This window comes from Narcine bancroftii, chromosome 4, assembly GCF_036971445.1.
Source record: "Narcine bancroftii isolate sNarBan1 chromosome 4, sNarBan1.hap1, whole genome shotgun sequence".
NCBI lineage: Eukaryota > Metazoa > Chordata > Chondrichthyes > Torpediniformes > Narcinidae > Narcine > Narcine bancroftii.
Window position 1 is genome coordinate 195,117,682 of NC_091472.1, and position 15,523 is coordinate 195,133,204.

The 15,523-nt window shown below is 38.9% G+C and overlaps 1 protein-coding gene across 3 annotated transcripts in view; it reads right to left on the reverse strand.

Annotated features, from left to right (window-relative positions):
* The window catches only part of dnah10 (dynein axonemal heavy chain 10), a 677,292-nt gene that overhangs the window by 489,368 nt on the left and 172,401 nt on the right, over positions 1–15,523 (reverse strand). For all 3 annotated transcript variants that reach the window (XM_069933473.1, XM_069933472.1, XM_069933474.1), the window contains one exon: positions 5,806–6,285. In XM_069933473.1, coding sequence (XP_069789574.1) covers positions 5,806–6,285 — 480 coding nt within the window. The remainder of the gene's footprint in view (positions 1–5,805; positions 6,286–15,523) is intronic.

A 15,523-nucleotide genomic window follows, 5' to 3' on the forward strand; every position in this document is an offset into this window, starting at 1 on the left:
ATGCAATTTTTATTTTTTACAGAATTTTTCCTTTATTTCTGTGTAAAAATCATAATTGACACCACTGCTTGGCTTACTGAACTCCTCCAGAGGTTTTTTTTTTGGTTCCAGATTCCAACATCTGCAGTCTGAGTCTCCATAAACTAAAGAACACTAGAGTTGCAAAATCCAAAGAAAGGCATGCCTGGCAGGCTAGGCACTTACTCTGCTTCCAGAGGAAAAGAAACAAACAAGCTGAGCCAGTATCAATGGACAACTGACATAGACAGAAGTGGTAGAATTCAATATTGATTCCAGAAAGGCTGCAATACGCCCAAATGGAAGGTAAACTGGCATTCATTTCAAGAGGAATAAAGGCTAATGAATCTGTGGAATTTATTGCCTATTTCTGCTCCTTTGTCTTATACTTGTATAAGATGCTATTCCTTTTTTTTTCACACCATAAATCACATTAGCCAATGATATACACTTTTTCTTTTTCACACATATACAGTGACTTTTTCTCCCCCCCCCCTCCCTCCTCCCAAGCCACCCCCCCACCCCCCCCCCTCTCATCCATTTTAGGTATACAATCTAGGTTGCATTAAACCAGTCAGACAATGTTGTCATTCAACAAAAATACACCAGAAATTCTACTGAGTCCATTCTTTTCTTTCCTTCTCCTTCCATCAACTTAGGTAATGTTTGTCCCCGGTAGGTTTTCGCTATTGTATTTAATGTAAGGCTCCCATACTTGTTCGAATATTTCAATATTATTTCTTAAGCTATATGTTATTTTTTCTAATGGAATACATTTATTCATTTCTATATACCATTGTTGTATTTTCAAATTATCTTCCAATTTCCAGGTTGACATAATACATTTTTTTGCTACGGCTAGGGCTATCTTAACAAATCTTTTTTGTGCATCCTCAAAATCAATTCCAAATTCTTTGTTTTTTATGTTACTTAGGAGAAAGATCTCTGGATTCTTTGGTATATTGTTTTCTGTTATTTTATTTAATATCTGATTGAGATCATCCCAAAATTTTTCTACTCTCTCACATGTCCAGATTGCATGAATTGTTGTTCCCATTTCTTTTTTACATCGAAAACATCTATCAGATACTGTTGGGTCCCATTTATTTAACTTTTGCGGTGTAATGTATAGTCTGTGTAACCAATTATATTGTATCATATTCCTCATGTTTGTGCTGGGCTTTATTGTAAGAGCAGGAATGTGATGTTGAGACTTTATGAGGTACTGGTGAGACCTCACTTGGAATATTGTGAGCAGTTATGGGCTCCTCATTTCAGAAAGGATGTACTGATGTCAGAGAGCGGGTCAGAGGAGGTTCACAAGGATGACAACAGGAATGAAAGGATTATCATATGAGGAATGAAACACAAAAAACTGCAGATACTGAGATTGTAATAAAAACCCACAGAAATGCTGGAGGAACTTAGCTGGTCTTGCAGAGGCCATAGGAGATAAAGCTATATTACTGATGTTTAGGGCCTGAGCTTTTTCAAGGTATAAACAAAAGGGATTTATTGTCATGGTACAGGAAGTCACAGGCTGATAACTCCGAGTGGAAGTGGGTTAGAGAATTACAGTGGTAAGCAACAAGAAGCTTAGTGCTATTCCAGCAGATTAAGCATAGGTCTTCCGCAAGTGATCACCTAATCTGAGTTATCCATTGCAGAGGAGACCATAATGTGAGCATTGAATGCCATGCATTGGTGTAGAAGAATGCAACTTTTAATCACTGTTTCACCTGGAAGTACTGTTTGGGTCCCTGGTTATGGGAAGGAACTGAATTTTCCCCTACATTGGAGACACCAAATGCAGATGGAGTGGCTTTTTCACAGAATACCTGTATTTGGTCTGCAGAGGCAAGTCTAAGCTTCCTGTTTCCTTCCACTTTAATTATCCAACCCACACCTATTCCAAATTATTGGTAGAGCTGCCTGTAGTATTAATAAGACCCAATACAAGCTTGAGAAATGATGTTTCATTTTCTATCTGGGCACGTTGCACGCCTCTGGATCTGATTTTGAATTCTACAGCTTCAAGAAACTTGATTTCTGTCTGTTTCACTCATTCATCTGGAATACTGGGTCAGTGTGTTTATTTTCCCCTTTTTTGTTTATTTTTATACATTCTTTATAACTACCATTTTCTTACACCTATGTTCTCACACTCTAACTACTCCTATTCACTCAGTGACCAGATCATGGATAATCCCCATGGTCAACCTGGTTCTATCCTATAAGAGACATTCCCCATCTCTATTTCTCTCTGTAGCTTTACAAATCTCTTTTGTTCTCTTCACTGTCCTGACAAAGGGCCTTAGACCTGGTACACTAACTAATGAGGCATAGTCAAAAAGTGCAGAAAAATGCCCTTCAGCCCAACTCACCCATGCTGATTAAATTTTCTAACTAAACCAGTCCCATTCATCTGTATTTGGTTTATATTCGTTTAAATCTTTCCTATCCAAGAATTTCTCAAAATATATTTTAAATGTCATAAATGTAGTCACCTCTTCAGCTTTCTACAGCAGATTGGTCCATAAACCCACCACATGCTATGTGAGAAAAGCTGTTCCTCAGCTCCCTTTTAAACCTTTACCCTTTTAAATCTATGCCCTCGAGTTTTAAAGTCCCCTGCTTTGGGAAAAGACTCTGACCATTTTGTTATCCATGACCCTCAAGATTTTATATAGCTCTACAAGGTCACCCCTCAATCTTCTACACTTCAGTAAAAACAGTCCCAGCCTATCCAGCCTCTCCTTATAACACAAGCTCTTTCGTCCCAGTAACATTCTGTGAATCCTTTCCACTTTAAAAACCTTTTTCCTATGAACTACAAAATACTCCAAATGTGGTATCACCAACACTTTGTACAATTATAATAAGATGTCCAAATTCCTGAACTCAAATGCTATTACTAACAAAGGAAAGTGTGCCAAACTTGTGCCACCATCTTGTCAGCACTGATGGGATGGAGATGAGGATGAACTACTTTTCCAAGAGAGTAGTGAATCTGTAGAACTTTCTGCTCAGAGAACCAGTAGAGGCTGCCTCATTAAATATATTTCAGTCTGTTTGATAGATTTTTGCAAAGTTGGAGAATTAAAGGTTTTGGGAGAAGACAGGTAGATGGAGCTGAGTCCACAACAAGATCACCAGGATGAGATCTATTCAAGAGTCTGATAATGGTCCTTGAATTTGGAGGTTCACATTCTCAAACACATGCATCTTCTGACCAAAAGAAATACATCAAGAGTTGGATAGGTCCTTTAACATTTTAGCAGCTCTTGTAAATCGGCAGGAGGTTTGGACAGAGTTGATGGAAGGGAAGTAGATTTTCATGATGGCCCAAAGCAAAGGATAACCAATATTTCTGGTTAACCATCCCTTTTCCTCCACAGAGGCTGCTCGATCCAGTGATCCTCCAGCAGGTTATTTTTGGAACCAGAATCCAGCAGCTACCATCTCGCATGTCTCCTTGATTCCTAGGTTTGTCATATGATAAAACACAAAGGACTCTAGGCCTAAACACTCATGATTGCGAAGGTACTTGAAAGGGTAGATGCTGGCTTGATGTTTCCCCTGGCTGAGGAATCAAGAACAAAGGGTCATAATCTCAAAAAAAACAGTGGCAGTGCTATCAGAGATGCTCCAACAGCAGCGCTGCTGCTGATGCTGACCTGGGAGAACAAAGAGCAGAGACACAGCACTGCACTGATGGATTCAACCTCCCAGGCCAAATGTCAGCAGCTCTGTATAGGCTTTAAATGGCCTGTTAAAGAAGCTGACAGTTTGTAAGTAAAATCCTGCAACTGTGGATGTTTATGCCCAATACGGCGGTTCTCAGCAGTGACCACAAGGGTTTGCAGACTCTGGGGAACAGTGGACTAGCGCAGGACACCAGAAATGGGGAGACACCTTCCCCTCCCCATTCAAAAGGAGCAGAGATGAACTCCTATAGAGAAGGTGACCACAACAGCGAGCCAGCAAGGGTACCCACGCAGGCTGCTCGTGACTTGCATCAGCAGATCCACACAAGCTGTGGGAACCAGATTTTGGAGCCGGAAATTGAGAGTGTGCTGATGGCAAGAAGAGTTCTCAAAGTGCTTTGGGTACTGAAGTCTTCCTGATCCTGTCGGAGGGTTTGGATCTGGAACTCGGGTTGCTGATGGGTCGAATAGGAGTCTGTGTTGCTGCTGAGGTTGCAGAAATGCTGGAGGCAAATCATGTGATTCTGCAGCGACTCTTTTGCTTCTCTTTCTCTTGTACTGTAAGGAGGTGCCAGGCGACACTAATAGCAACTCTTTGCCTTACGGCAGGCAGAAGGAATTATTGTGTAATATATGTTCAGTACTATTACATGACAACAAAGGAATCTGATAAAAAGAGTTGGCCATTCTACAGATAGAGAAGAAAAAATTTATTTCCAGATCAAATTAATACCCATGATTCTGGATAACAAGAACCTGGACTCCTGGTGCCATAAGGGGATCAGGTATATTGAGGATTGTTATGAGCAAGGATCGTTCATATCATTCGAACAGCTGAGGAATAAATATGATTTGTCTAATAAAACTTTCTTCTGCTATCTTCAGCTAAGATCTTTCTTAAGGCCCTATTTGTGTGTAGTGACATAGAGATTCTAATTCAAAAGGGAACTACACGTAAGTTTATCTATTCGATGCATTTCCTATTTCAAAGAGAGGGCCTGAAGCCGGCTTACACAGCACGAGGGAAAGGCAGGAGTTGTTCTTGGGCACAACAATCCATGAGCGGTGCTGGTCAGACATGTCTGGACAGCATGACAGCAGTTATTAATGCCAGGTACATCACAAAAATTACATAAATCTAAATCAGAAATCTCAGAAATATGCTTGAGGTGTGGTGTGAATCTTTATTCATTCAACCTGGGTGTATACAAAGGTGAGATCTTTTTGGGAGGACCTGGGGGGGTCATTCTAAAAAAAAAATTACAAAGGTGGATTTTCCACCAGAAAAGTACCTTCTGGGAAACATTGTGGACATGAGTTTTAAACTGTCCAGATACCAAATTCTATTTGTGAAAGTTGACTTATCAGTAACCAGTATAGTGGTCACATGGAAGTCCAACTCCCAACTAAACAATACACAATGCAGAGTTATATTCCCGTGGAGAAAATTACGTACAATTTGAGGAGGAAATATGGCACATTCATTAGGGTGTAGTATACAATAGGTTCTAGTAGTGGAATGCTTGAGATCAGTGAAATGGGTCATGGTGCAGGTGACGTGCACTTATATTTTGTTCCTTATCTTTTTATTTTAGGTTTCTTTGGGTTCTTCTTCAGTTCCCTTAAAGGTTTTTTACTTTAATGATATTTTCTTCTTTGTATTTGTTTAATTTATATCTTTTTTTTAATAGGTACGGATGGGAGGGGAGAGGGGTAAGGGATAAAATAGATTCTATATGATATACACTATTGTTGGAAAAATTGTTATTTTTTATTTGGATTTATATGAGTCTTTGAAAATCAAAAATAAAATATTCAAAAAAAAAGAAACTTTGGATGCTAAATCGTTGCATTTGGATGCTAAATCCTTGCAATAGGGCATTGGAAGTTCGGATACAGTATATTTTTAGGACAAGGGAAAAATGGACTTTAAGAAATCAAAGGAAATACTAGGTTCAGGTACAGAGCAGAAAAGTGGTACTTAAGATCAATAATATTGAATCGTAGAGCAGACACGAGAGCCAATTAACCTTACATTCTAAATTTGAATATAGCTTTTAAATATAATATGAAGGGTTACCTCAAGCTCATTTCTCAAATTATATAATTCCCGTTTGGCAGATTCATTCAGGCAATGTCCAAGTGACTGCACCCATGCATTTGCATTTTCTTTAATACTATATGCCAATGGCCTCAGCTGGAGCCGAATGCATTGATCATCTTTCACAAGTGGCTGTTCACCCACTTCCTCACCAATCCTGGTGTAGAACTGCAACTTTTCATCATAACTAACACAGGAAGGATTCCTTGCTGCAAACTTCTCCACAACAATAGACTTGTCCATCTTCCATAATGATCTGTACTTCTTCCAGCTATTCAGAAACTTGCCGAGAGAACCAAGAAGTTTTTGGAGATTCTGACTGGTGGAAATAGCTAGCTCTATGATCTGTGGATATTGAGAAATGTCACTGTAGAAACTAAAGATGATTGGCTCATCATCCCCTTCAATATATTGTGGCAAGCATTCAATGCAGGACCCATGCATCCACCGGACAAACATCTGCAACACATGAAAAACAAATAATTTAATTCGAACCCCAGAACAAACCATCCACTACTTGTTATGCAATTGAGTTGGAAAATTTGAAATACCAACAGATCACGCAGCAACATGGACCTAGTAACAGAGTTAACATTTCAGGTTGAGGACTATTTGTCAGTAGGATTGGGTCTAACAGTCAAATCAAGCCAATTTTATTATCATCTGATTGCACAAGTACAGCCTGATAAAAGTGTTCTCCAGTCCTCGGTGCAAAACGTGCAGAGACACAACCAGACATAACACACATACAGACAATATATATGCAGGACAAGTAATCATATATACAAATAAATGTTGTTTCGTGAATACAAGAGTCTCAGATGGTTAGTGTGAGCAACTTCTTTTGTTGTTCAGCATTCTCTTTGCCTGTGGGAAGAAGCTGTTTCTGAGCCTAGTGGTGCTGGCTCTGATATTCCTGCATCTCTTTCCTGACGGGAGCAGCTGAAATATGCTGTGTGCAGGGTGGAAGGGATCCTCAGTGATTTTGCACACCCTCTTCAGACAATGATCTCAGTAGATCACATCCATGAGGAAGAGTCCTTTCTGCCCCCTATGGTCCTGTGGATTAACCGCCAATCCATTTCTCTGCAGCAACTGTACCACACTGATAGAGCTCCTGAGGAAGGTTGACATGATGGTAGCCAGTAGCCTTGCCTACTTCAATGTTCTCAGAAAGTGCAGTTGCTGTTGCGCCTTCCTTTTTTTGAACATTTTATTTTTCATTTGCGTCAATACATAGATATAATTCTTCATCATATAACAATATAATGTAATAATACTATACATTGTATTGTAACAATACAATGTAAGAAAAAGAGAAAAAAGTTAAAAGCATCTGAATTTATTTATCATTCACTATTTATATATTCCTAACATATTATTCTATCCTGTACATATTAATTGGGAGGAGTGGGAGTTATGGATGATATGGTGGACTCTTACTGATGAAATCTATAGATGGTTTCCAAATCATATAAAAATTCTCAGGTTGATTCCTTAAATTGTATGTAATTTTTTCCAATGGTATTCAATTTTGAATTTCCGTATGCCATATATCCAACCTTATAAAATTATCTGACTTCCATGTTACTGCCATGCATTTCCTTGCCACCGCTACTGCTACGCTCAAATATTTTTGTTGATGTTAGTCTAATTTCAATTTAATGTCATATAATCACGAAGGAAAAATATTCTGGGATCTTTTGGTATTCATAATTTGTCCTAATAATATATTCAAGTCTTCCCAAAATTTTTCCACTTTTTCACAGGACCAAACTGCATGTAATAAGGTTTTTCTTTGTTACATCAAAAATATTTGTCAGAACAATTTGAATCAAGTCCATGTAATTTATACAGAGTGCAGTATAATTGGTGTAAAAAAATATATATTGTACGATTTGATATCTAACATTAATTGTATTAATTACACTCTTCTGGCACAATCTTGATCAGGCCTCGATGTGAATTTATATATTTAAATCTTTTTCCATTTTTTTTAACTTAAATAGTTATTTTTTTTCTGCATTGTATCTTGTAATTATGTGTATGTGTGTATATATCTATATATATCTATATATATCTATATATCTATATATAGATATATATAGATATATACTGTATTAGCAATAAATTTCTCAATAAATGTATAAATTATTAAATACTCAAATGGGCTCTATTCTGGAAGTCTAAAATTCACACCTAATTTCTTTTTTAAATATGATTTGAGATGATAGGATGAAAAAATAGTTTTATTTGGTGCATTGTATTTATCTTTCATTTGTTCAAAAGTCAAGAAAAAAAGAACCCAAGAAACAATCTTTTATCCTCTTTATCCCGTTATTGTGTCAGCTATCAAAGAAAGGATTATTTAAAGTAAAAGGAATAAGTGGATTCTACTTTAACATCATCTTATCTATTTTGTAGTTCTTAATTCCTCTTTCTATATGAATTCCATTCCATATCTTGAATAAATGTTTTAAAATTGATATTCCTTTCAAAAGATCCTTGTTCCATTCATACAAAAAATGTTCTGGATTAGTTTCTCCTATGTTATTCATTTCAATATGTACCCACACTGTCTTCTCCCCAATTTGATAACAGGAGGATAGAAATCTTAATTGAACAGCTTTATAATAATTTTTAAAATTCGGCAACCATAATCATCCATGATCAAATTTCCAAGTTAGTTTTCCCAAAGCTATCCTTGACATTTTATCATGCCAAATAAATTTTCTTACAATTTTATTTAATTCTTGAAAAAATTTTGTTGGTATATGAATGGGGAATGACTGAAATAAATATTGCAACCTTTGAAAAATATTCATCTTTTTACAATTTACCTTTCCTATTAAAGTTATTGGTAAATCTTTCCATCTCTTTAAATCTTCATTCATTTTTTTTTATCAAACCATATTCTGCCAATCATACATTTATTTTTTTCAATGATATTTCTGGTTCTGTAAGATATAATATAACATCATTTGCAAACAAGCTGATTTTATGTTCTCTATCTTTTATTGTAAAACCCTTAATCTCATTATCTCTTCTTATCACTTCTGCCAATGGTTCTCTATAGCCAATGCAAATAAAAATGGTAATAATGGCCACCCTTGTCTAGATTTTCCAATTTGTGATCACCTTAGCTTTTGATGATTATACAAAGCTCTTATTCAATTTATAAAATCATTTGGAATTCTGAAAACATACAATACTTTAAATAAAAAGTCCCATTCTAGTCTATCAAATGCTTTTTCCACATCTAAAGCCACCGCTACTGCTGGTATCTTTTCTTTCTGGGATTCATTTAATAGACATGAATTTAACAATAGTCCACAGATCTTCTATGTTCAATGAAAACATGTCTGGTCCATATTTATTAATTTAGGTAAATATTTAGTTAATCTGTTAGCTAATAATTTGGATACAATTTTATAATCTGTATTTAATCCATCAGTCTATAAGAGGAAGGTAATAAAGGATCTTTCCCTTTTTTTGGAATAACTGTTATTAATGCTGTCATTAGAGTCTCTCATTTCATCTAAAATTCCCATAAAAACAGGAATTAACAACTCCTTAAATTCTTTATAGAACTCCAGAGAGAAACCGTCCTCTCCCGTGCCTTGTTATTTGGCAAATGCATCAAAATATCAAATATTTTAACATCTGTAAAGGAATTGGATAATTCCATTTTTTCATTGACATTTAATTCAGGCAATGTAACTTGTGATAGATATTCATCTATTTTTTTCCTCATCCTTATAATTAATTATTTATAAAAATTCCTAAAATCATCATTAATTTCTTGTGTTTTATATGTAATTTGACCAATTTCTCTTTTTGCTCCCATTATTGTTCTTGATAATTGTTCCACTTTGAGCTGCCATGCTAAAACTTTATGGGCTCTATCACCTAATTCATAATATTTCTGTCGTGTGCACTGTACATCTCTTTCTACTTGATAAGATTGTATTGCAATAATTTTCCATTTTTTTGATTCTAATAATCTTTGTTTCTCTTCATTTTTATGAACATACAATTCCTTTTCTAAATACAATACATCTTTGTCTAATTGATCTTCTTCTTTCATATATTCCTTCTTTATTTTAGATGTGTAACTCATTATTTGTCCTCTGAAAAAGGATTTCATAGTCCCATATAAATGTATTTACTAATGTTCATTAATTTCTAGAAAAACTTTATCTGTTGTCTCATAAATTCACAAAAGTCCTTCCTCTTTAAAAGTGCTGTATTTTTTTTGAGGGGGAGGACGTGGAGGGGGAGGAACGTGGACATGTCCTCGGGCCTGCACAAAGGAGCTTTTAGGTGGAGAGCAGTGTGCGCAATACTGGCCCCACTCTTTACACCCATGGTTCGTGTGTGTGCCGTGGCCAAGCAAGCTGGGACGTGGCAGCGAGGTCCTTGGGTCGTAGGTTTTATATCGGAGTGGCCTTCTCCTATGCAGGTTTCTTACCCAGGCTGGAGGGGCCTGCTTCCCCTCCTAGGTCGGACTATACCTGGTCGCAAATCACCTGTGGACATGGCCTAGGTAAGTTTAATTGGGTTCTCTAACTACCTCTGAGGTAGGTCAGGGACCCGGTTGGATTCTGACGGGGTTGACTGAGTCTCACCCTTTCTTACTGCTGTGTAAATGGGGTGTAACTGGAAGGCAGCAGCGGCCCCGGCCCCAGTCCAAGCAGAAGGTAAATCTCCATCTATAACTTATATTTTGTTCTTCTTCCAATGCAATTGACATCACTAAAGATGAATGATCCAAAAATATTATTGCTTGATATTTAATCTTCTGTACTCAAGCTTGTAATTGCATAGAGACTGAAAACATATCATATCAATATGTGAATACATCTTATGTCTAAAAGAATAAAAATAGTCCCAATCATTAGGATGAATTTTCCTCCAATTATCAACAGGTCTCATCTCATTCATTAAATCTGTCACAATTTTAACTACTTTATTTTTAACAATATTTCCTCCTGATCTATCTAGTTATGAATCAAAAGTAAAACTAAAATCTCCACCCTGTACACTTGATAATTGCATAAAAATATCTTGTTTAAATTTCCAAACATCTACATTTGATCCAAATATATTCATTAATGTGTGGTGGCGCACATCTCTCATGGCGAACCGGCCCTGCTTGTATCACTGCGGGAAGGTGGCCCATCAGAGAGACCCCTAGGTTTCTCTGCACTTCCCCATCTCTTAATCTATTGCCATTCAAATAGTAATCTGCCCTCCGGTTTGTATTACCAAAGTGGATTCTTTTTCTTTGGCTTGGCTTCGCGGACGAAGATTTATGGAGGGGGTAAAAAGTCCACGTCAGCTGCAGGCTCGTTTGTGGCTGACAAGTCCGATGCGGGACAGGCAGACACGGTTGCAGCGGCTGCAGGGGAAAATTGGTTGGTTGGGGTTGGGTGTTGGGTTTTTCCTCCTTTGCCTTTTGTCAGTGAGGTGGGCTCTGCGGTCTTCTTCAAAGGAGGTTGCTGCCCGCCAAACTGTGAGGCGCCAAGATGCACGGTTTGAGGCGATATCAGCCCACTGGCGGTGGTCAATGTGGCAGGCACCAAGAGATTTCTTTAGGCAGTCCTTGTACCTTTTCTTTGCTGCACCTCTGTCACAGTGGCCAGTGGAGAGCTCGCCATATAACACGATCTTGGGAAGGCGATGGTCCACCATTCTGGAGACGTGACCCACCCAGCGCAGCTGGATCTTCAGCAGCGTGGAATCGATGCTGTCGACCTCTGCCATCTCAAGTACTTCGACGTTAGGGATGAAAGCACTCCAATGGATGTTGAGGATGGAGCGGAGACAACGCTGGTGGAAGCGTTCTAGGAGCCGTAGGTGATGCCGGTAGAGGACCCATGATTCGGAGCCGAACAGGAGTGTGGGTATGACAACGGCTCTGTATACGCTTATCTTTGTGAGGTTTTTCAGTTGGTTGTTTTTCCAGACTCTTTTGTGTAGTCTTCCAAAGGCGCTATTTGCCTTGGCGAGTCTGTTGTCTATCTCATTGTCGATCCTTGCATCTGATGAAATGGTGCAGCCGAGATAGGTAAACTGGTTGACCATTTTGAGTTTTGTGTGCCCAATGGAGATGTGGGGGGGCTGGTAGTCATGGTGGGGAGCTGGCTGATGGAGGACCTCAGTTTTCTTCAGGCTGACTTCCAGGCCAAACATTTTGGCAGTTTCCGCAAAGCAAGACGTCAAGCGCTGAAGAGCTGGCTCTGAATGGGCAACTAAAGCGGCATCGTCTGCAAAGAGTAGTTCACGGACAAGTTTCTCTTGTGTCTGCCCAGTCCCTCAATTTATCCACATCACACTGGAGCTTCCTGACCCCCTCTTCTGTGCACACAACCCCTCCTAGCTTAGTGTCATCTGCAAATTTGGAGATATTACATCCAATCCTCTCACCCAGATCATTAATGTAAATTGTGAACAGCTGGGGTCCCAGTACAGATCCCTGTGGTATCCCACTGGTCACCGCCTGCCATTCAGAAAATGAGCCATTTATCCCAACTCTCTGTCTTCTACCTGCCAGCCAGTTCTCAATCTACATCAATACTTTTCCCCCAATCCCATGAGCCTTGATTTTGGAAGCCAGTCGTTTATGCGGGACCTTATCGAAGGCCTTTTGGAAGTCCAGGTACACCACATCCACTGGCTCTCCCCCATCTATTTTACCTGTCTCCATCTCAAATAATTCCAATAGATTTGTCAAGCACGATTTACCTTTTGTAAATCCATGTTGACTCTGTCCGATCCCTTCTCTGCTAGTCATATGCTCCGCTATTACATCCTTAATAATGGATTCCATCATTTTGCCCACTACTGATGTAAGGCTCACAGGCCGATAATTCCCCGCTTTTTCTCTACCCCCCTTTTTAAATAGTGGGGTAACATTAGCTAGTATCAGATGTGGCTTCTGATCCGACTGTGGCTTTGGTCTTAATGCTCTATGTGCTCTCTCAATTTCAATGTTGCCTTGGAATTCAGTCATTCCTAAAGACTGTGGAATCCAATGGTGTAAAACCTTTTTTAATTTCTTGTCTTTCATCACCTTTTTTAAGTCCAATAATCTTTGTCGTTTCTTCTGCTGAATTTCTCTAAAATGTCTATTTTCTGCATTAACTGATCATTTGTTGCAGCTGCTTCTGCCACTTTCATTTGCTCCTTAATGCCTTGAATTTCAAATTCATTTCTTTTAATTTTCTCATCCATAACTTTCAATCTTTTATCCACCTGCTGCATCATTTTCTCAACTTTTTCCGTAAAAGTCTTATTTTCAGCTACAACCTCTCCATATCTTTTCATTTCTGCCATTATAAAATTCCTATCTTGTTGGAAAGATTCCATGTATTTTTTCATTTCTGCTGCAGAAATAAATGATTCTTTCATTTTCTCCAGCTGTTTGGCCTTGGAACTTTGAGTAAACAAAAACTCCTGTTCTTCCTGTTCCTCTTCTTGCTTACTGGAGCTAGAAGTCTGTAAGGTCTTTTTTAAAGTTGCCTCTTTTCTTGTGCTCTGCTCATGCATGACTCTTCACGCATTCTCAGAGTCACATCTTCACCCAAGTTGGGCAACCATTGTCTGAAGAGACCCTGTACTGCAGATTCTAAGGTCTCCCCGGCTCCTGGCTTATCTCCCCTGGGTAGTATTTTACAAACAGTTCCTGGATCCTTCCTCAAGGTAGGCCTTACTTCCTTATCTCGATCTTTTTCTTGCTTAGATTCTTGTGCTGTAATGGCTGGCTTTGCTTTCTTTGGTACCATTTTAAAATGTTCTGCAGGTCTTCCAATACTTCTTTCTTCTATTTTGCTAACTTTTTTTTACTCTTTTTTTCAACTTTTTCAAGAAGAGTAGGGATTTGCAATCTCACCCCATGTCATCATGTGGCACACCCCACCCCTTCCTGACAAATGAGGAGATGCTGTGTGTCCATGATAGGTCACTAGTTAAGTGGACTCCAATGAACTTGGTGCTGTCTACTCTTTCCACTACAGATTTATTGATATGTAGTGGAGGATGGTCACTCCTAGTCCTCCTGAAGTCCACAATTATCTCCTTCACTTGTCCAGATTGAGACTCAGGTTGTTACTCTTGCACTATGTCACGAGATTTTCCACCTCTTCTCTAGTGTGGCTTCTTGTTGTTGCTGATGAGGCCGACTACTATTGTGTCAACTGCATATTTGATGACACTGTTGGAGCTGGATCTGGCAATGCAGTCGTGGGTCAGTAGCATTGAGCACACAGGCCTGAGGGGCGCCAGTGTTCCGCGTGATGGTATGCTACCAACCCAGACAGACTGTGGTCTTTCTGTTCGATAGTTCAGAATCCAGATACAGAGAGAGATGCTGAGTCCCAGTGAGGACAGCTTCTCTACCACCCTCTGGGTAATAATCATATTAAACACCAAGTTGGTCAGTGAACCGCAGCATGGCATATTAGGCATCATTCTCCAGGTAGGTCAGTACAGGGCTATAGCATCATCAATGGAATGATTTCTTCTATAGTGAAATTAAAATAGGTCCAGCATCTCTGAGAGGTGTGCTTTGATGCACTCTATTACTAGTCACTCGAAGCATTTCATAACGGTGGAAGTCAATGCCACAGGGCGGTAGTCATTGAGGCCTATTTATTGTCACCCTCTTGTGTACCAGGTTGATGGTGGCCATCTTGAAACATGCAGAGACGATGGACTACTGCAGTGAGGTGTTGATTTTATCCATGAAGACCTCTGTCAGTTGGTCTGCACAGTCCCCAATACCAAACCAGATATGTTGCCTGGTCCTACTGAGTCAAAAACAAACTCACTCTCTATTACCTGCATTGTTGCAAACACCACATTGCCAACACTGGGATCGCCCTGAGCCCCATGCCACCCTGATGAACTCTTCTTTGGAATCCATTCTAGCCGCAGTGTGTCCCACAGATTTCCCAGTTCTATGGCTGGAAAACTGTTCCACTGAACCTCTGGCAGGTTAATGTGGTGCCCGCTCCTCGTCATGAATAGCAAAGATCATCTGGTAGCAGAAGGACAAGTAATTCTATTTATCTATCTCTTTGTGGGCCTAGATTGTTTATTATTTATTAACTTAATTTATTTATTAACGGATTAATTTATTTATTAAATGGGTAACCAGCAACTTTTTCCCACAGCAATAGTAGCAAATTCTAAAGGACATCTATGCAAGGTGAGGAGAGGAAAGATTAGAGGAGATGTCAGGGGAAAGTATATTTCCTTACAGAGTTGGTGGATGTCTGGAATGTTTTGCAGGGGACAATGGTGGAGGCTGGTACAATGGAGACGTTCAAAAGACTCAGGCATATGGCTGTTAGCAAAATAGAGAGTTATGGGTGTGAAGGTTTATTAGGTCAGCAAAACATCATGAGCTGAAGGGCCTGCACTGTGCTGCAACGTCCTATTATATTTTACCATTGATGCTTCATCAATAATCACAAATTGATAGGCTTTTATTAACTATAGGCTGGAACAGCCATCAACCTCATTGACTGATCAAGGCAGAGTAAAATGGGGAGTATGAAAAGGGCTATGGGTAGTCCAGTCTCAGGTGGCATGTCCAACTGGCAGCAGCCAATCATAGCATAACAGTGGTTTACCACAAACATGTCAATTGTTTTTAGTAAAACATTTTTATACATGTACATTTGTTAGAAGA